General features: G+C 35.5%; 2 protein-coding genes across 4 annotated transcripts in view; one reads left to right on the forward strand and one right to left on the reverse strand.

Annotated features, from left to right (window-relative positions):
- The window catches only part of LOC123664906 (protein Skeletor, isoforms D/E-like), a 120,374-nt gene that overhangs the window by 81,094 nt on the left and 19,938 nt on the right, over nt 1-19,342 (forward strand). The window lies entirely within an intron of this gene.
- Nucleotides 356-2,541, reverse strand: LOC123665098. 3 transcript variants are annotated; one of them, XM_045599446.1, is made up of 2 exons: nt 2,170-2,541; nt 356-797 (listed from the first exon to the last, which is right to left on the reverse strand). In XM_045599446.1, exons 1-2 carry the CDS (start codon nt 2,500-2,502, stop codon nt 459-461), a joined length of 672 nt encoding a protein of 223 aa, XP_045455402.1. In that variant the 5' UTR covers nt 2,503-2,541; the 3' UTR covers nt 356-458. The 3 variants fall into 3 exon arrangements, with proteins under 3 accessions (XP_045455402.1, XP_045455401.1, XP_045455399.1); XM_045599445.1 differs by having other exon boundaries at nt 356-800; XM_045599443.1 differs by having other exon boundaries at nt 2,137-2,541.

The raw sequence follows: 19,342 nt of genomic DNA on the forward strand, positions 1-19,342 counted from the left end.
TTCACGTTACGCTTTTAGAAGTATGTTTATGTCGGCTCACGTTTTGGGAAAGTTTGTTGTCTGACTGAAAAAAGTTTTTGGTCCAGAATTTGATATTCAAATGTGGAATATGTTGCGAGTATCAACAGTCTGAATAGTAATGGAAATATTTAAATTCTTGATTTTATTTAATTCGTAGCGTGACTTTTCACTTGTATATTGATTAAATTAATTATTCAATGAAGTTCGTTGATAACAAATGTATATTCTAGTACAAATTAACGTACCTGTTGGGGCCAGTGCCCTGTGCCGTAATGGTTAGGGAAAACTGGTACCCGATGCTGGTTAATAAAAGTGGACTGTATTTTTTCTAGATGTATATTTTAGTTTAAATTATAAAAATATATAAAACTATGGACGCTTGGCGTCGCGGAAAAAGAAAATATTAATGTTGACGGCTCGGCGTCGTGAATGACAATTTAATTCGTCGGCGCTGCGCTCGCATCGTCGCCGGCACTCCCCGCCCCTTGCGTCGCGCGCCCCACGCGATCATCAGGCGCGCGCGTACTCAAACATACTCCCCGCGTTGAAGAGTCTTCTTCAATATTTACAGTCGGCAGGGGACATATCATATTGAAGGCCCGTCTGATTACGCCCTTCCTGGTGCGAATGTCTGCCACCCTTGCAACTCCATCTTCACCCGGAAGCACTCGAAGAATTCGCCCCAGCAACCACATGATTGGTTGACTGGACTTGTCCTTTATCACAACCAAGGCACCCTCCTTCAACGTCTCCTGCGATTGCATCCACTTTGTTTTCTGCTGAAGTAAAGTGACATATTCATTAGAAAATCGATTCCAAAAGTGTTGCTTGAGTACTTGGATTCTGTTGAATCTCGCAAGAGATGATATTTTAGTGACAGTGATCACAGACTGCGGTGCGAATAAAAGAGATCGTCCAATAAGGAGATGAGCTGGTGTTAAAGGACAAAGATCAGAAGGATCGTCGGACAAAGGTGTAAGGGGACGTGAATTTAATATTGCCTCCACTTGAATTAATAAGGTATTCATTTCCTCGTAGTCTAGAAACGTCAGACTCAAAACACGTCGTAAATGATGCTTAACAGATTTAACGGCTGATTCCCACAAACCGCCGAAATGAGGAGCATAAGCTGGAATAAATGTAAACCTTATACCTTCCTCAGTCGTGTCTGCCGGTGAAAGCCGCTTGAGAAGTGTAGATAGCTCATGGAATGTACCAACAAATGTAGTCCCATTATCTGAATAAATGTTTCGCGGTTTACCTCTACGGGATATAAATCTATTTAAAGCTGCTATGAAAGCTTCCTTCGTCAAGTCCGAAACAAGTTCTAAGTGCAACGCCTTTGTTGCTAAGCATACAAACACACAAATGTAGGACTTTATATGCCTGCAACCCTTTCCCTTGTGGTTTGCTATCATTACTGGCTAGTATAATAAAAAAAGAGAAAATAATACGTTGTTATTTTCAAAATATTATAAATCTCGAAATTAAGTTACAGAATATATAGTTTTATTAAACGAAAAATATAACACTGACTATCGTATAAAGAAGACAACAAGCAGGTCTGTTCTTAACCTTCGTGAACCGATATCTGCGGGATAGTTCTTGGAAAGGATACCACACGATTTGGAATTTGAGAAACTTTCTTATGTTTTGATATAAAATATATTCAAAAAATAAAAATCTGCGTAGAGTTAAAAGAAAAGAATACCCTAAAGTCGTGGGTGATTCCTGAAGTATTTTGATTACAGATGGAATACAGAACGACGAGGGTATTTGTATGTTATTTATATTACCACAAGTAGAACGAAGACATTTAATGACGTTAGATAAAATTATGTAATTGTTGCCTTCCTTATAGTCACTAGCATCAGACTCCATTATAAGAGAGTGTGACTGTGAACTATTAAGGGGCTGATTACTGATATCAGAAGTTTGAGTTTTAATTGGAGTCGTATTATGTACGCCTGCAGTACCATCTAGCTCATGAAATTCATTTAAATGTTCAATAATGATATCCGAATGCACTGAAGTATTCATCGTATGCCCAGAACCAAGCCAGTACTGATATTCATCATTAAGGTCTGGCAAGTCTATGTTAGGAAGTTCAACAACCTTACGCTTGTGTGAATGTGCATAAGAGCAAACCGGAACCGAAGTGTCCCGCGAAGGAAGTGAAAGAGTCTGGATCAAGGCACGACCGGCAGACACGAGAGAGTAGTACTGGCAATCGAAGGCCTCGCGTCCCTGAGCCTCGTCCTCAAGCATATCCGAACACTCGTCCAGCTCACTCTGTAAAGCATCGAAATCATCGTATAAACCTTCAATTTTATCTAAACGCAATTGAAGTTCGATCTGTGTTTGTAAATCATTAGTTAATTTACTGTGTGTAAGCGATTTCAAAAAATTACTAAAGCTAATAAGCTTTCGTTTAATTATAGCTTGTTTTCCAATCAAATGTTTTATTTGTTTATCACTCATTGTTAATTTTGATTAAAATATTAAATATTATTCTCAGTTATTATAATTTATTAACAATGAATTATTAATTTGCAAGAATTATTTTAGATTGTTTTTATAAGCAAAAAGCAAGCAATGTTTAAAGTTTTAGTACGTAAGAAACAAATTTAAACTTCAATTCATTGTAATTTTAAAAGCAATTTGTTACAGTTAAAAATCCTTATGAAAAAGTAAAGCAACCAACTACTAGTATATGCGATTGCTATTCAAAATAGCTAGGCGCCTAATATTGCAACTACAATGGTACAATTGTATTTTTGAAATACCGACCTGTAAATAAAAAATTATAAATTAGCAAATTTGTTAAAAAATTAATTTGAATGCGAGCTACAACTAATGAAAATGATGATATAAGCTATTATTTAATGAATAATAATGCTTATGATTGTAAAAAGCTGGAGATTATTTTATTTTCGTAGGTAGATGCTAAATTTATAAAAAGCTAAAATATAAAAATATTTACGTAAAATATTATGATTTAATCTTATTTCTATAGAATTTTATTGGATGAATACTCTGGTTACTGATTATGATGATCTAACGAATCCAAGACTACGAAATAATGAGATGAATAAAATTTAAAAATGGTATGAAATGAATCGAAAATGAAATGATGATTGATGAATGATAGGATGACACTAGGATATGGAACGATCTCACGTGTATCCTTGATGTATGATGATCGCAGCTTCTGTCGTTTCCACGACCTGATGTATTCCTGCTGACTAATGAATTGCTTCTTGTCCGGGAATGTCAGCTATGAGTGCAGCAATGTTCACTCCGGCGAAACAACTTGAACAGGAACAATGCAAGGCGGTGACTTTCGCTCGACCTTTGACGTAGCCGTTTCGATGTTTTATGCGGCTCGATGAACCATATGTTGGGGCCAGTGCCCTGTGCCGTAATGGTTAGGGAAAACTGGTACCCGATGCTGGTTAATAAAAGTGGACTGTATTTTTTCTAGATGTATATTTTAGTTTAAATTATAAAAATATATAAAACTATGGACGCTTGGCGTCGCGGAAAAAGAAAATATTAATGTTGACGGCTCGGCGTCGTGAATGACAATTTAATTCGTCGGCGCTGCGCTCGCATCGTCGCCGGCACTCCCCGCCCCTTGCGTCGCGCGCCCCACGCGATCATCAGGCGCGCGCGTACTCAAACAGTACCATTGACGTAAAATGTAAACGTATATACTAATTGGACTTCACAGCTTTACTTTATTGTTACCTTGAAATGAACAAATAGTTATTTTTTGGGTTTCTTAGTTTTAGAGTATATAATAATCGTAGTAAAAACAATTTCAAGTTTCTTCTTTTTATGAAATAGATGTAAGACACGAATCAAGAAGGATCCGCAGAATACATAGAAACCTCTTTACAATGACATAAAAAATTTTTGATTTGCTCAATTTTTGTTGTAATTTATTTCAAGTCCCGTCATGAATCTACCGCGAAGAAATCTCACACAGGTTTCTCGGAAGTTTTGTGATATTAATTTGTCAAAAGGCGCATACGAGTTCTAACGTTTCTTTGCAACAATAATAACTCAAATACAAATTATACTTCATACAAGTTGGTTTGCGTGATTATATTAAACGTCAATTAGATTAATATGAAACCGTGAACTGCAGGTTCTGATGACAAGAGGCTGTGAATGTGTGTGAACTTAACAGATTTACATGAAATCTTTTGGTATACATTTTTCTATATATATATATATAAAAATTATTAGTTCATTAGTCATTGGAATTGAAAAGTTCTGGTTTGATCCCACTTACCTAAGAAGGCTATACATAGGCTGTTTTTGCAAAAAATAACCCGTGTTGGCACACTGCATATTCAATGATTCCCAACAGGATATGAATCCAGGAATATTGTACTTTCGCCACTGAGCGCAATTTTCAGATATCGAATTATATAAAATATTATCCAGTAACTAAAGTATAATCACCCAATCTCGTTTACATTATTAATAACCCGAGACGCACCAAGTGCTACCGAAGACGGCTGATTAAAGTTCTAAAGAGTTTTTACGACTTCGGCTTCGTTCGTCGAGTGCCATTAAATTAAACATTTATCGTTTTATCTGACAGTAAATGGAGGTGATGTTTATTTTATTCATTTATATTTAATATTATAAAGCTCAAGAATTTCGAATTGAAACATTATTTTTGTGTTGATGGCCCATTTATCATAGGCCATAGTTTACTTAATAATTTAGTTCGTTTAATCTTCAAATCAACGCGTTCTAAGCCCATAGCATTGCTCTTAAGTTATAAAAGCGACGTTTTAACTCATTTTTATTGTTTTCATTCAGTGGCGTAAGGCCTACATAGCCTCACGTCAACATAGACGTCGAAGTAGGCTAGACTGATTTAAAGGAATTAGTTGTATATAGGAGTTGTATCTGGAACTACTGAATCTGGTTACAATTGTCCTTAAAATTTATATTATATCACTCTCAATTGATTGATTCAGAGTGGAACATTTATATAGGCCTCTTTCTCCATGTAGGAAAAGGATTGGAGCCTAATCCACCACGCTGCTCCACTGTTAGTTGGCAGATAAATAAAAATATCACTTTACGGGTTTACATTAAAGCAGTATATATTGGCGGTTGTGGGTTCGATCCCTGCACATTTGTATTGGCCATACAGGTGTTTGCCATGGTCTGGGTGTTTGTGCAGTCTTTGTGGGCTCCCCATCATGCCTCGGAGAGCACGTTAAGCCATCGTTCCAGTTGTTATTATGTACACCTGATAGCGATCGTTACTCATAGTAGGTAATATATCCGCCAACCCGCATTGGAGCAGCGTGGTGGATTAAGCTCTGATCCTTCTCCTACACGGGGAAAGAGGGCTATGCCCAGCAGTGCGATATTACAGGCTGAAGCGATTGTGATTATTTGGTGATTGGGATGGTAATTAGATAACAAATCGATTACAATCAAAACTACTATCGAGCAGACAAAACTAATCAAATGTAGTGTTACAAATTTACTGAAAATGTTCATATATACATTTTCATTTAAGTTTCGCAAATACATTGATGTAAGTAAACCGTGTTGGGATTTTTATTCCTATGACAGCCGCTGTGGTGTAGTGGTGCGAGTAGGCGTCTAAGACACCGACAGTTAACGCGTTCGATTCCCGCTTGAAACGGATATTTTGTACAAATATTCTCTCCGGTTTGGATGTCTGACCTTGTGGGTCTCCCCACCGTGCCTCGAGCATGTGAAGCTGTCGGTCGCGGTTGTTATCATAAATACCTGATAGCTATGATTACTTGTGGTGTGTGGCTACGGCACCAAAGAACATAGCCACCCCCTCTCTTACAGTGGGTGTCGTAAGAGGCGACTAAGGGATAACAAGGTTCCACTACCATCTTGGAACTTAAGAAGCCGACCGATGGCGGGATAACCATCCAACTGCTGGCTTTCAAACACACAGGCTGAAGACGGGCAGCAGCATCTTCGGTGCGAGAAAGCCAGCCCTGCGGTCACCAACCCGCCTATCCAGCGTGGTGACTATGGGCAAAACACATGAGTTCGCGCATTTTTGGCGCGAACTTGTGGAGGCCTATGTCCAGCAGTGGACTGCAATAGGCTGGAATGATGATGATGATATGATTACTTGTAGTAGGGAATATATCCGCCAACCCTCAGTGGAGCAGTGTGGTTTATCCAGCTCCAATCCTTCTCCTACGTGGAGGAAGAGGTCTATGTCCAGTACTGGGATGTTATAGGCTGAATCGTGATTCCTATGAGTTTTTATATATATATATATTGATTGATATTTTTGGCTGCACTTCAATTCCATGACTTGCTATTTTCGTATAACCCTCGTCCACATCAAGCGAAGGTAATTTTTCAAATCCGACGGGTTGATGGATAAATGACACGTGATTCCGAAATATGTCGCCAGCCATGGGGTTCATAAGAAAGGTCAGGGTCTTTCATAGGGTGATGGGAAGGGCTCGCGGTTTATCTACGCCATCGACTTAGAAATGAGGAAAAATGTAGACGAATAGTAAATAGTAAGTGATATAGTATGGGGAGGTGGGCATTGGACACTATCGATAATTTTTAATATCTTATCAAAAATCGACCGTTCCAACGGGGATTAAATCTGCATCTCCAACTGACCGTGTCGGTGCTCTAGCGAATTAAACAAAAACAAAATCTACAAATAAATAAAATCGCAGTGTCTTCTTGTAATATTAAAATCACCGCTTTTTACTAAATGCATATGAATGCATACACGGTACATATACCAAAATGACATTTTTTTAAATTTTTGTCTGTTTGTCTGTTTGTTCCGGCCACAATCTTTAAAACGTCTGGGCCGATTTTGACGGGTTTGTTACTGGCAGATAGCTTATGTAATAAGGAGTGACTTAGGCTAGTTTTATTTTAGACATTTATTTATTTTATAACTCTGCGAACTAAACAATAACATTTTAAATAATTTTAACGTGGACGAAGTCGCGGGCACAACTATTAATATACCTTCTTCGGTCTGTCTGCCTGTTTGTTCCGGCTAATCTCTGAAACTTCACTGGTAGATAAGTTATGTAATAAGGAGTAACTTAGGCTAATATTATTTTAGAAATTTATTTATTTTGTAACTCTACGACTAAATTTTGTTTTTGTTTTAATGAATGTCAACATTTTTTATAGTATTTAAATAAATATAAATATTTACAACACACACATACACACACACACGGTCGTCTGTTTCTAAAGTAAGCAACTTAATGCTTGTGTTATAGGTCACAGCCGACTGGTATAGCTACATTTTTTTATTATATAAGCACATATAAATAATACATATATAAATAAATATATATATTACACCCAGACTCGGGTAAGCAGGGTCAAACTGCGCCAACGGGCTAGTCATATTTTAGAATTATCAAAAAGTTATTAACAAAATTGCGTTTATCCCGACCAGTAGCTGCTTTATGTGGATTTTAATAACATTCGACGCGAGCTCGCAACATCAATTATCTAATCCGATCTGTTGTTTGTTGTTGTTTCCAAAACAACCCCGATAAACCTAAAACTAAAATTTCAGCAACGAAATACCTGAAACTCCGAACCATGCACTAATTTACACTCCAATAGCTGTGCGGGGAAGCTTGTGTAGCTAATTTCGAATTGAAGCCATTATTTTGGGACCATTAATTGAAAAATGACTCATAATTACAAAAAATAAGGTTTAATTTTGAATGTTTTGGTTTCGTTTATTGGTAGTATCGGCTTCGTACTCGTGATACATTAACCTTTATGGATGAAGATTTAAGAGCGACTAACGCTTGGTTCGCTGTAACGCAGGCAATAGTGTTGTTAGACGAGCGACGCAATGATCCTCATTACTGGTGCCGCGGACTTCAGATTGCTCTCCGAGATACGTTTTTGTGCTATTTAGTTAGTATAAATTTTGTAGCAAGCATTTTTTTTTTGATAACTAGGTCGGCAAACAAGCGTACAGTTCACCTGATCGTAAGAGATTACCGTGACTTATAGACGTCTGCAACACCAGAAGCATCACAAGCGTGTTATCCCCCTATCCTCAATTCCCCCCAAAAGCAGTGGTAACCTTACTCAACACAACACGCTTGGAACCAGTATTATTTGGCTCTTCTGTAAGGTCGAGGTACTACCCCAGTTGGGATGCTCCATATTTTGAGCATAAAATTTCCATAGAACTTGAAATTAATATTTTATAATAAGAAACTACATTCCTATCTGGTGTCCATGACACCACACGGTTTATTTTTCTTTACGTATTATTTCCACTAGAATATTCTCTGTATAGAACTAAAACTTTTACTAGAACTTAGCACGCTTAACTAATAGAATAAGGAGTTATTTGCGGAGCTACAAATCCTATGTCTTATTTACTTGACGTAATATATTTTAATAAGGAGTCTAAAAGTAAGCGATGTGAAGGCATTATATTCATTAAGCTTGCTTTTGTTCCGTGAAACATTTTATATTCTTTGACATCAGAAACACGGTTGCAGAGCACCTTTGTTCATTCATGTGGTTCATGTGGTGTGTAGGTTAAAAGCAATATGTATATAAGTGTTTATATCGGTTTAGTTATGGCCCGAGCTGATTGCACGATATTATCTTCCATTTAAACATATCCCTCGTCCTCATGCGTAATATTCTCCTTGTGAACGAACTTTTAAAATTAGTCCAACCTTTTTTAGTTTATCAATTACGAACATTGAAAATATAAAAATACAAATAATTCCTCTGTTTAAAATTAGTTATAGATCAGCAACATTCTGAGTAAAATTGGCACACTTAACATGGATTTTCAACGAGTAATACATAAATTTCATTTGAGTTCGCTGTGAATTCATGTTTTAAAATTGATGTGCATTTAAAAAGTACTGCCTTTGGTGAGAAAATTGTGGATCTAAATATGAAAATAAAACTTATAGGCTTATAATATAAAAGAACAGGTCTCATAACAGTTCTTATTATCAAACATGACTTGCAGACTGGCTGGCTCTTAATATTGTTTTTAAAGAGTAGCAGCGGAATTTCGTACTTATTCTACTCTGCAGAATCTATATTCCGAATTGGTTGTAACTTTAATTTTAACAATACCTCATTAAATTTTTAATTTGTTAACTATTTGGATATTGATTTTGATTTTACATCGCGTCCAAACTATCAAACTACAAGTATAAAATTAAGTTTAGTAAGTTTAGCATATTTTAGAGAGGGCATGTTCTGTTTTTATATAACTTCGCTGATGGACTCGAAAAATAAAATAGACATTAGCATTTTCTCATAAAAAAGTGTATAGCGGTAAGCCAAGTAACAGGATAAGTTCCCCGCCTTTGTTTACATTGTTATATTTTATTTGAGTACACATGAGTGTTACTTCGAAGAATGGACACACTTTTATAAGCTTTCTTAAAAGAATTTTTATCGTTTTGACTTATAACTGAACGTTTTTACATGTATAGATTAAAAATGCTATTTGTTTGAAAGGAATTTATTAAAAAATTATTCACTGACTTAAAAAAAATGAGGAAACTTTCAATTTGATTATACTTTTTTATGTTTGTGATTTTTGATCGAAAGCTAACATTAATATTAATATATTTTTTAATATCTACACAATACACACACGGTCGTCTGTTCCTAAAGTAAGCAACTTGATGCTTGTATTATAGGTCACAGCCGACTGGTATTTAGCTACATATTTTTTTCGATAAACATACTTATAAATAATACATATATAAAGATATAAATAAATATTTATATTACACCCAGACTCGGAGTGGAAATCGAACCCACAACCCCCGGAGCAGAAAGCAGGGCCACAACAAACTGCGCCAACGGGCTAGTCAATAATAATATTTTTCGTTAAGTTTAGATTACATTATTTATATGTTCTAAAAATATTTGACATGAGATTCCATTTAATTTTGATCGAGATTTGACGAAAATCTTTTGAGCTATTTCTAATAACGAGTGCTTATTAACGTGACACACTCAAACGCCATCGAACGCATTAAGATGGTAGCTGTAATCACCGCGGCTTATCAGTTCAGCTAACAAGCGCCAGCGTGTTACGTTACACGGTTCATTACGTCTCTATTGTTACGTACAGACAGATAACCGTATTAGTCTACTGTTGTCAAATTGAAATATAACCGTATACCTACTTTGACTGGCCCGTTGGCGCAGTTTGTATTGGCCCTGCTTTCTGTGCCGCGGGTTGCGGGTTCGATTCCCGCCTGAGTCTAGTTGTAATATGTGTATTTATACATCTATATATGTATTATTTCTATGTATATTTATCAAAAAAAAATAGTTATAACAGTCGGCTGTTACCTGTAACACAAGCATTAAGTTGCTTACCATAGGAACAGACGACCGTGTGTGTATGCTATATGATATTTATTATTTATTTCTACTTCCTGTAATTTAACTTAATAACCTAACCTAACAAGATACTGAATCGTCGATTTCAATGTTATGTTAAATTTGATTTTATTTGAATTTTGTTTACCTAGTTATTAAACTCGCAGGGGAACTTGGTGGGTTAAGATCCGACTTTCCTACCAAATTCTCATAGATCTCATAGCCTCTCATAGCTTGGTATGAAAATTTGATCTACATTTGTCCATGTTTTTATGAGATTTATGACATTTTTTTTCCATAAGGCATGACCATGCCATACCATATACCCAGCACTGGTTTGTGGCTGTTGCGCTGGCGGTTGCGGGCTCGATCCCCACACATGAAAAACATTTGTATTGGCCATACAGATGTTTGCCGTGGTCTGGGTGTTTGTGCAGTCCTTATGGGTTTCCCCACTGCGCCTCGGAGAGCACGTTAAGCCATCGTCCCAGTTGTTATTATGTACACTTGATAGCGATCGTTACTCATAGTAGAGAATATATCCGCCAACTCGCATTGGAGCAGCGTGGTGGATTAATCTCTGATCCTTCTCCTACATGGGGAAAGAGGCCTATGCCAATAATGTAAATAATAATAAATGTAATAAATTAAATAATGTAATTTTTTTAATTATAATTTAATGATTGGGATACTGAAAATAGAGTTAATAAACTTAAAGAACTTCCTAATTTAACAAATATTCATGAGTGATGAATTAGAGACAGACATCGTAGACATGTTTGAATATATGAGTGTGTATTTAAGCAGAGTCTAAATAAATAAGGGACGAGATGTTACGTTTGAGTAAGATAAATAGGACTGAAGGGTCTACGTCGATTACATTCAACATTTCAACATAATTATTGAATATATCATATAAATATAAAAAATGCAAATGTTGTTATTCTTTTTTTAAAATAATATTCTCATATCTATATCTATATTGCTACACTGTTTCAAAATATTTATTTTTTATATCTTTCGATCTCCGCTTAAGACAAACGTTTGTATTGATCATACAGATTCTGATTCTCGAACTTCCGATAAAGGGTTTGGTTTTATTAAACGAAGGGGGTTGGTGCGAGGCATTTACTTTATCTGTGAAATGAGTTCCAACTATTGAGACCTTGGAACTAGTAAGTCATTTTTAAAAGGGTTTTGTACACACTATACCATTTTTTTGGATTTCGATCTAAGCGTATTTCGATAATAAAATGGAAAAAAAAATCGTTTTACAGAAGTAATTATAATCTCAGAGCGCCATTCTATTCCTTTGATAAAGGTAATTAACTAAAATGATTTGCGAACGATGATATAGACTTACTAAGATGAGGTTTAATAAAGGACATTCAAATTGAAATACGAACTTTGGCTCGAAAGTAATTTCCATCCAAAGGTAACTTATTCGCTCGCCCTTCATGGCAGCGGCGCGGTAGAATAATAAATGTAACTCTGTAAATTAAAATGGTCAAAAGTTATTTTGAGCAAAAGTTAACTATATAATGACTGCTGAAGCTCGACTGCGATTTTGAAATGTTTGTAACTTTGATACCAGGGTTCACAGCTAAGAAGAAATTCCTAAATCTAAATAATTATGTAATTTGAAAATGGAGTACTTAATATTCATTATATATCAGTAGACAAAGGAATTAACTTAGAAGTCTAATTGAGAATTTATTGGGTTTGCATTAAGTGTTAATAATATGATAAATTACACCGGCATATTTTGATATATTTTTTAGTTTAAATAATGTGGAGTCAAAGATCTAATCCATAGAGTATTTTCACAAAAAAAAAAACACGTATAAGGATAAAAAGGACAAGTAAAAAATACAAATAATTAGATTAGGAAAAGATTTAGAAGTTTTTGAATAAATTGAGCTTTGATCTGAAAATATATATTTAAACGAGCTGTGCCCGCGACTTGGTTCGCGTGGAATTTGCAAAAAAATATTGTTCAATTCGCAGAGTTACAAAACAAATAAATTTCTGAAATAAAAGTAGTCCAAGTTGTTCCTTATTACATCAGCTATCTGCCAGTAAAATTCCACAAAAATCGGTCCAGCCGTTCTAGGGATTAGCCGGTACAAACAAAAAGACAGACAGACATTCAGACAAAAATGGTAAACAATGTTTGTATTTAGTAAAAACCGGTTATTTTAATTTTACAAACAGACATTCCAATTTTATTTATTTGTATGTATATATTTCGTGCTATTTCGAAAACGATTGAATAGCAGTGACACCAAAAGCCCCTTCAACGTGAATTAAATTGGAGACGATTTTAGTACGACGTAGTTAAGGGATAAAGAATAATTTGGCGTGAATATTTTTGGTAACTAAAGTGTTAAGGTAGGGTTAAACGTTGGGGATCGGGGCGGGATCAAATATTTATGTGGCGAAGAGTCTGTGGAGCTAATTCGGTAAGTTTACCGCGACAGAGCAATTGAAAATCGATATCGAGTGTCACGTTCACGGCTTATTTTTCAGTTTCATTTATTATTTAATACCGAAGATGTGTGCGTCGTCTGTGAATAAACTATGAAACTGTTTGGAAACGTTTTGGAATGAAAAACACTACCGACTGAATGTGCTTGTCAAAGGTCTCTTGTACCTGTATATATTAGTAACAAGTGTTGAAGATTATTGCTTGTTATTTTACTGCATATTGATATACTAGCTGTGCCCGCGACTTCGTCCGCGTGGAATTTAAAAAACAATTATTGTTCAATTCGCAGAGTTATAAAATGATTGATTTCTTAAATAAAATTAGGCTAAGTTACTCCTTATTACATCAGCTATATGCCAGTGAAAGTCCTGTGAAAATCGGCCATCGATCGTTTCAGAGATTGGCCGGAACATAGAGACAGACAGACAGACAAAAATGTAAAGTATGTTATTTTGGTATGTGTATCGTGTATACATCCATATGCATTTATTAAAAAGCGGTTATTTTAATATTACAAACAGATACTTCAGTTTTATTTATTTGTATAGATATTGATATCTTAGGTAAGTTACGCAGTTTTCTTACAATCTGAGACAAACTTTGACAAGCTCGAATTCGGTACTGCTAACTAGATAGTGCTAACTATCTCTTGAGGTATATCCACTGTCTTGAATTAGGTTTGGTAAAGTTAAAATACTGTCTTTTTTCCATAATACTAAGTACTGTTAGCACAGAACTGAAAGAGCCAGTATGATTTCCAGATAGTTAAATACTGATCCTGCAAACTTCTACATCACTACTAATATTATAAATGTGAATGTAAGTTTGTTTGTTACGCTTACACGCGAAAGCTGCTTAATCGATCATCATGAAACTTTGTACACATATTCTTGGAGGTATTAGAAGTAATATACGATACTTTTTAGTAAAAAAAATCATAACGAGCGTAGCCGCCAGTAAAAGCTTGTAAGTGATTGTGTGAATTTGGTTGATATTAATTTCAAAATCACTCCAGAGTTGACAGTAATCATTATAAACATAATAACTCATTCGGCTGTTATCTTAAACACAGGGTTTAGGTTGTCATCTTAGAAGACCGTATGTGTATGTTAAACATCGTACATGCTGTCAACTTTATTGGACACAGGAAAACTATTTATTATATAATCGACCGCATTACTAAAAAAATAATTAACGAATTTTAATATCGAAAGTACGAATCTCTCGAAGCGAGTTCTTAAACTTGTAATACTTGTTCTAACAGCGGTTATTAATAAACTCATCCACGAAGATAATCGCCGAGACATCACGCAAGTACCAGAATATCAGCTTTCTCTAATATTACTGTAGGTGTTAGGTGTTCAGTAAATATATCTTAAATGTATGTAAATTAATGATATCCGCCCGCATATTACAGGCTGAAGCGTCAGGGCAACTGTTATAACGACTTATTGCAGGCGTCCATACGCTACGGTGTCCGGCTACCATCAGTCGGACCGTACCCTTGTTAGTTTAAATTTTTTAAATAGTCTATGCAGAAGAATGAAGCTAGGGCATAGTGAGAAGGTTATCGAATGGCGGGTATGTACGCCCAGCAGCCAGATGGACTGACGACGTGAGGGTAGCTGGTTGTGACTGGATGGCTAAAGCGGCTGATCGGATTTTGTGGCACATTCTAGGGGAGGCTTACGTTCAGCATTGTTGTGAGCGAGGCCACCCCACCTTTGTGCCTACCGCCGGGGCGATGTGGTGAATGTTAGCGTGACCACATCTCGCCCCACCTAGACGTGACTGCTCATACGTTGTGGATTTTAGCTAGTAGGAGGCTGGCACAACCTCTCCTCCACGTTGGAAGGTATCCATGATGGATTTTTCTCACGTTAAAAATAGGCTTGCGTTACGCAGTGGACTGTCAAAGGTTTGTAATGAAATATGTCGACGATATGACCTACGAGACGACAAAGTATAGAGGAGATCTAAAAATTCATATTTAAAATGAGACATTGTTAAGGTTGTTACTTTTTTTAATATATATACATAGTTAGACAAACTCCACGTAGTATGGTGGCATTTTTAACTGATTTCAAAAAAGGAGGAGGTTCTCAATTCGGCTGTAATTTTTATGTTTGTTACCTCATAACTTCTTACTATATACCTACGTTGTATTACGTTGTATTGTTCGATGTAATTGAAGTCGGTTTTTTTCGTGTGTAAGCAATCACAGTCATCTTATTCCCCCCAAAAAATCTATACGTTTTATTGTCTTATAGTATAATAAATTAATTATAATGCTATATATATGTTTTGAGGCTGGATATGATTTCAAAAAATTAATATAAGCTATGAGTAGAGTGGTCTTTATACAATTTGATATTTAAACAATACCACTGAAAACTAGAAAGGCAAAACAAGAGCATTCGGTGGGTCACGTTGTAAAAGTTAAATATGTTATGAATTCAGACCACAGTTAACCCGACCCTAGACCCCAACTGAGAGAATAGGATTCCATGCTATAACTTTAGAATATCTAGTTTATTGTAGTATTACAGTTTGGTTTGAGTGAACTTTAGACAGTCATATATTTATTTTTATATTCAAAAACTAACCTAAACAAAAAAAAAATATATACAAATTGACACAGTTATTTTTTTTAAATATCTTATAACATACACACACGCTCGTCTGTACGGTAAGCAACTTAATGCTGGTTATAGGTAACCGCCGAATGATACAGCTCTAATTTTTTTTTGTTAAATATGTATACATACACAAATAGATATAAATATAATACCGAGGCTCCGGTGAGAATCTGAATCACGAGCAGAAGAGGAAAGCAGGTCGACTACAGACTGCGCCAACAGGTTAATCAAGGCGATATATTTCATATTGTACATTCATCGTAACATGTTATAATTGTGTTGCTCACACACGAAGACAAGACCTACTTCGATTATTTTAACAAGTAATACAACCTAAGTAGACGAAACAATAGTCAAGTAAATACGCGTTATTAGATATAACTCATAAAGTTACTCGTTAGATATCGATTAAATTTAAATGGGACCACATAGCGAGCACCGCCTTTTGATTTGAAAAAAGAGAGTAAGGAATAAATCTTTTGTACTTATCTCCTGTTTTTATTTTTAACCGACTTCCAAAAAAGGAGGAGGTTCTCAATTCGACTGTTTTTTTTTTTAATGTATGTTACATCAGAACTATTGACCGTGTGGACCGATTTCGACATTTTTTTTTAATCGAAAGGTGGTGTTTGCCAATTGGTTCCATTTAAATTTATTTGAGATCTAACAACTACTTTTCGAGTTATATCTAATAATGCGTTTTTACTTCACGCTTTTTTCGTCGACCTACGTTGTATTATACCGCATAACTTTCTACTGGATGTACCGATTTTCATAATTCTTTTTTTGTTGGAAAGGAGATATCCCGAATTTAGTACCATGATAAGCAAACCAGGATCTGATGATGGGATCCCAGAGAAATCGAGGGAAACTCTTGAAAATGCGCAATAACTTTTTACTGGGTGTACCGATTTTGATATTTCTTTTTTTGTTGGAAAGGAGATATCCCAAGTTTAGTACCATGATAAGGAAACCAGGATCTGATGATGGAATCTTAGAGAAATCGAGGGAACTTCTTGAACATCCGCAATAACTTTTTACTGGGTGTACCGCTTTTAATAATTTTTAATTTAATCGAAAGCTGATATTTGTCATGTGGTCACATATAAATTTTATTGAGATCTGATAACTACTTTTTGAGTAATCTTTGATAACGCGTAGTTACTTGACTATTTTTTCGTCGATATACGTTGTATTACTCGTCAATGTAATTGAAGTCGGTTTTTTTTCGTTTGCGAGCAAACACAATTATTTGTAATTTTGCTCACTCTTGGTGTACAATAAAGGGTTTTTATTATTATTTATTATTATTATTGTATGGTACAGTCTATCGTTGAGTGAGAGACGACATGTGAGGGAAGGTTATGAGGGAAACCAAACCGAATGAAAGTCGATCAAACACTAAATTTATTAAGATTATTTTGAGTATATATAGGCAGAAGTACAGATGTCATTTGACGTCACTCGTAGCAAACAAATAACAAATTTCATTAGAAATCTGCATCAGTCAAATAACAATTTCGTAATAAATTAGCTAAATTAAGGAGATTATGACACTGAGACACCGAGTTGGCGCAACAACCATGGATTATACCTGTTGCGTTGGCGGATGCGGGTTCGATCCCCGCACATGACAAACATTTGTATTGGCCATACAGGTGTTTGTCGTGGTTGTTTGTGCAGTCCTTGTGAGCCAGAGCACGTTAAGCCGTCGGTCCCGGTTGTTATCATGTACACCTGATAGCGATCGTTACTCATAGTAGGGAATATATCCGCCAACCCGTATTGGAGCAGCCTGGTGGATTAAGCTCTTATCCTTCTCCTTCATGGGGAAAGAGGCCTATGCCCAGTAGTGGGATATTACAGGCTGAAGCGTAAGTAGATTATGAATTTGCAAGACAGTCATATTGCTCAATGTGCGTTAACCCGTAAAATTATTATTATAATAAAAAATACAGTCCCCCTTTTTTGACGTCGGATAAAAATAGGTATAAAGAATATTTATCCAAAGTGTGTGTTATACTACTCATATTTTAATTGAGTCACAAGGGTTCCAGAGGATTTCCACACGTAAATCCCATAATCCTTAGTGAAGCAGCGTGTGGTATAAACGTATCCTTATCCCTTGCTCGAAAGTCCTTCGACCAGCGGAACATTACCTAATTTGTTACCTACCATATTTTTATAGATTGTTTGACTAGCCCAATGGCGCCGTTTGTAATGAGCTGGCTTTCCGTTTTTATTAAGTGGTTTCGATTTCCGCTTAGAGTATGGTTGTAATATATATTTATTTATAAGAGAGGGAGGTGCGAGCACACACTTTTTTTCTCTTTTTCTCTCATAGCCACTTACGTTACATCCAAGACACAGCGCAGGCCTATTGCTAAAGAAGTTATACTTCAGTCGTGTGGTCTATAGTACCCTAGTTTTTTATTTGATCTATTATTAAACTGCTAAATTACCCGGTGAATTTTATTCCGCCATGTCATTTCGTGAATTTATCGATTTTTTTTCTTTGCTACAATTCTTGTCCTGTCATTGATCGATTCAGCCTTTAGATAAAACCCCACTGCTGGGCATAGGCCTCTTTCTCCGTGTAGGCAACTGCAACAAGCTGCTCCACTTCGGACTTATCCTTACATTACACAATAAATAATACAATTTAGTAGTCGTTTGTAAGATATTCGCATATATATATATATATTGGTGATTAAATTTTATTAAAATATAGATTGTATGTACATTTAGATAGAATTTTAATTAAATTATATCCGTATGTTCAGCTTAATTAGTAAATAATTTGCGTACGCTGCGGTCAGCGGGTTATTTGTTGAACACAATGCCTTATTCATACATACTCGTGTGTTAGCGGCTGAACCAGATTTCAGAATAAACTATTTATACTTGGATAAGTTAATCGAGTGTTTGTAATTAGAGTACTGATTAAAACCTTAATTAGGCTTTTTAAAACAGGAAATATGCAGTTTCTCGCCGCATTTTCTCTGTATGATCTACGTTCCGAATGTATGTACGAGTTTACTCAAGCTTAAAATATCATTTTTGACAAGAAATAGAAATTATTTATTAAAAATAATTTTCTATAAAATATTAATATTATGTTACAAATATATATTTAAATAAATAAATGTATATCTTTAAATTAAATATCTTTATTAAATACGTGTTTGAATATTAATGTAGGAACTTTTTAAATTTTAAAAATACAGAAAAGTTACAAACTTATCTAAAATCGAATAATACAAAGAAGAATTCTAAGAAATATTTTGTAGAAGTCGAAACAAAACAAAAAAAACAAGTAAAAAGTTTAAGATCAAATGGCAGTTGTAGTCTGCGGTTGGGAGGCTGCGCTCGAAGTTGGAGTCGTGTCGAAGCTTAAAGTATTAGGAAACAGCGTCGCGTAACACTAGCGGTATTGATTCGATGCGCTTTTGAGATATTATTTACTTTGGTAAGTGGACTCAGCACGACTAAGAGATTACTGCCTATACCTAAGTAGTATTGTGTTCCTGTGGTGAGTAAGATTGCCAGAGCTCTTGGGTAGAGTTGGGGTGAAGTCAACACGCTTGCGATGCTTTTTGCAGGCGTATCTTTGTTGTAGGCTATAGGCAACGGTAATCGCTTACCGTCAGGTGCTTTGAACGCTTGTTTGCTGACCTAGTTGTATAAAAAAAGATACAAATAATTCGCCAAAGGAAGAAAAGTTATCATTTTACAAAATAGTTATTTTTCAGTTCGCAGAGCTATAAATTAAATAAAA

The sequence above is a fragment of the Melitaea cinxia genome, chromosome 23, assembly GCF_905220565.1.
Source record: "Melitaea cinxia chromosome 23, ilMelCinx1.1, whole genome shotgun sequence".
Classification (NCBI taxonomy): domain Eukaryota; kingdom Metazoa; phylum Arthropoda; class Insecta; order Lepidoptera; family Nymphalidae; genus Melitaea; species Melitaea cinxia.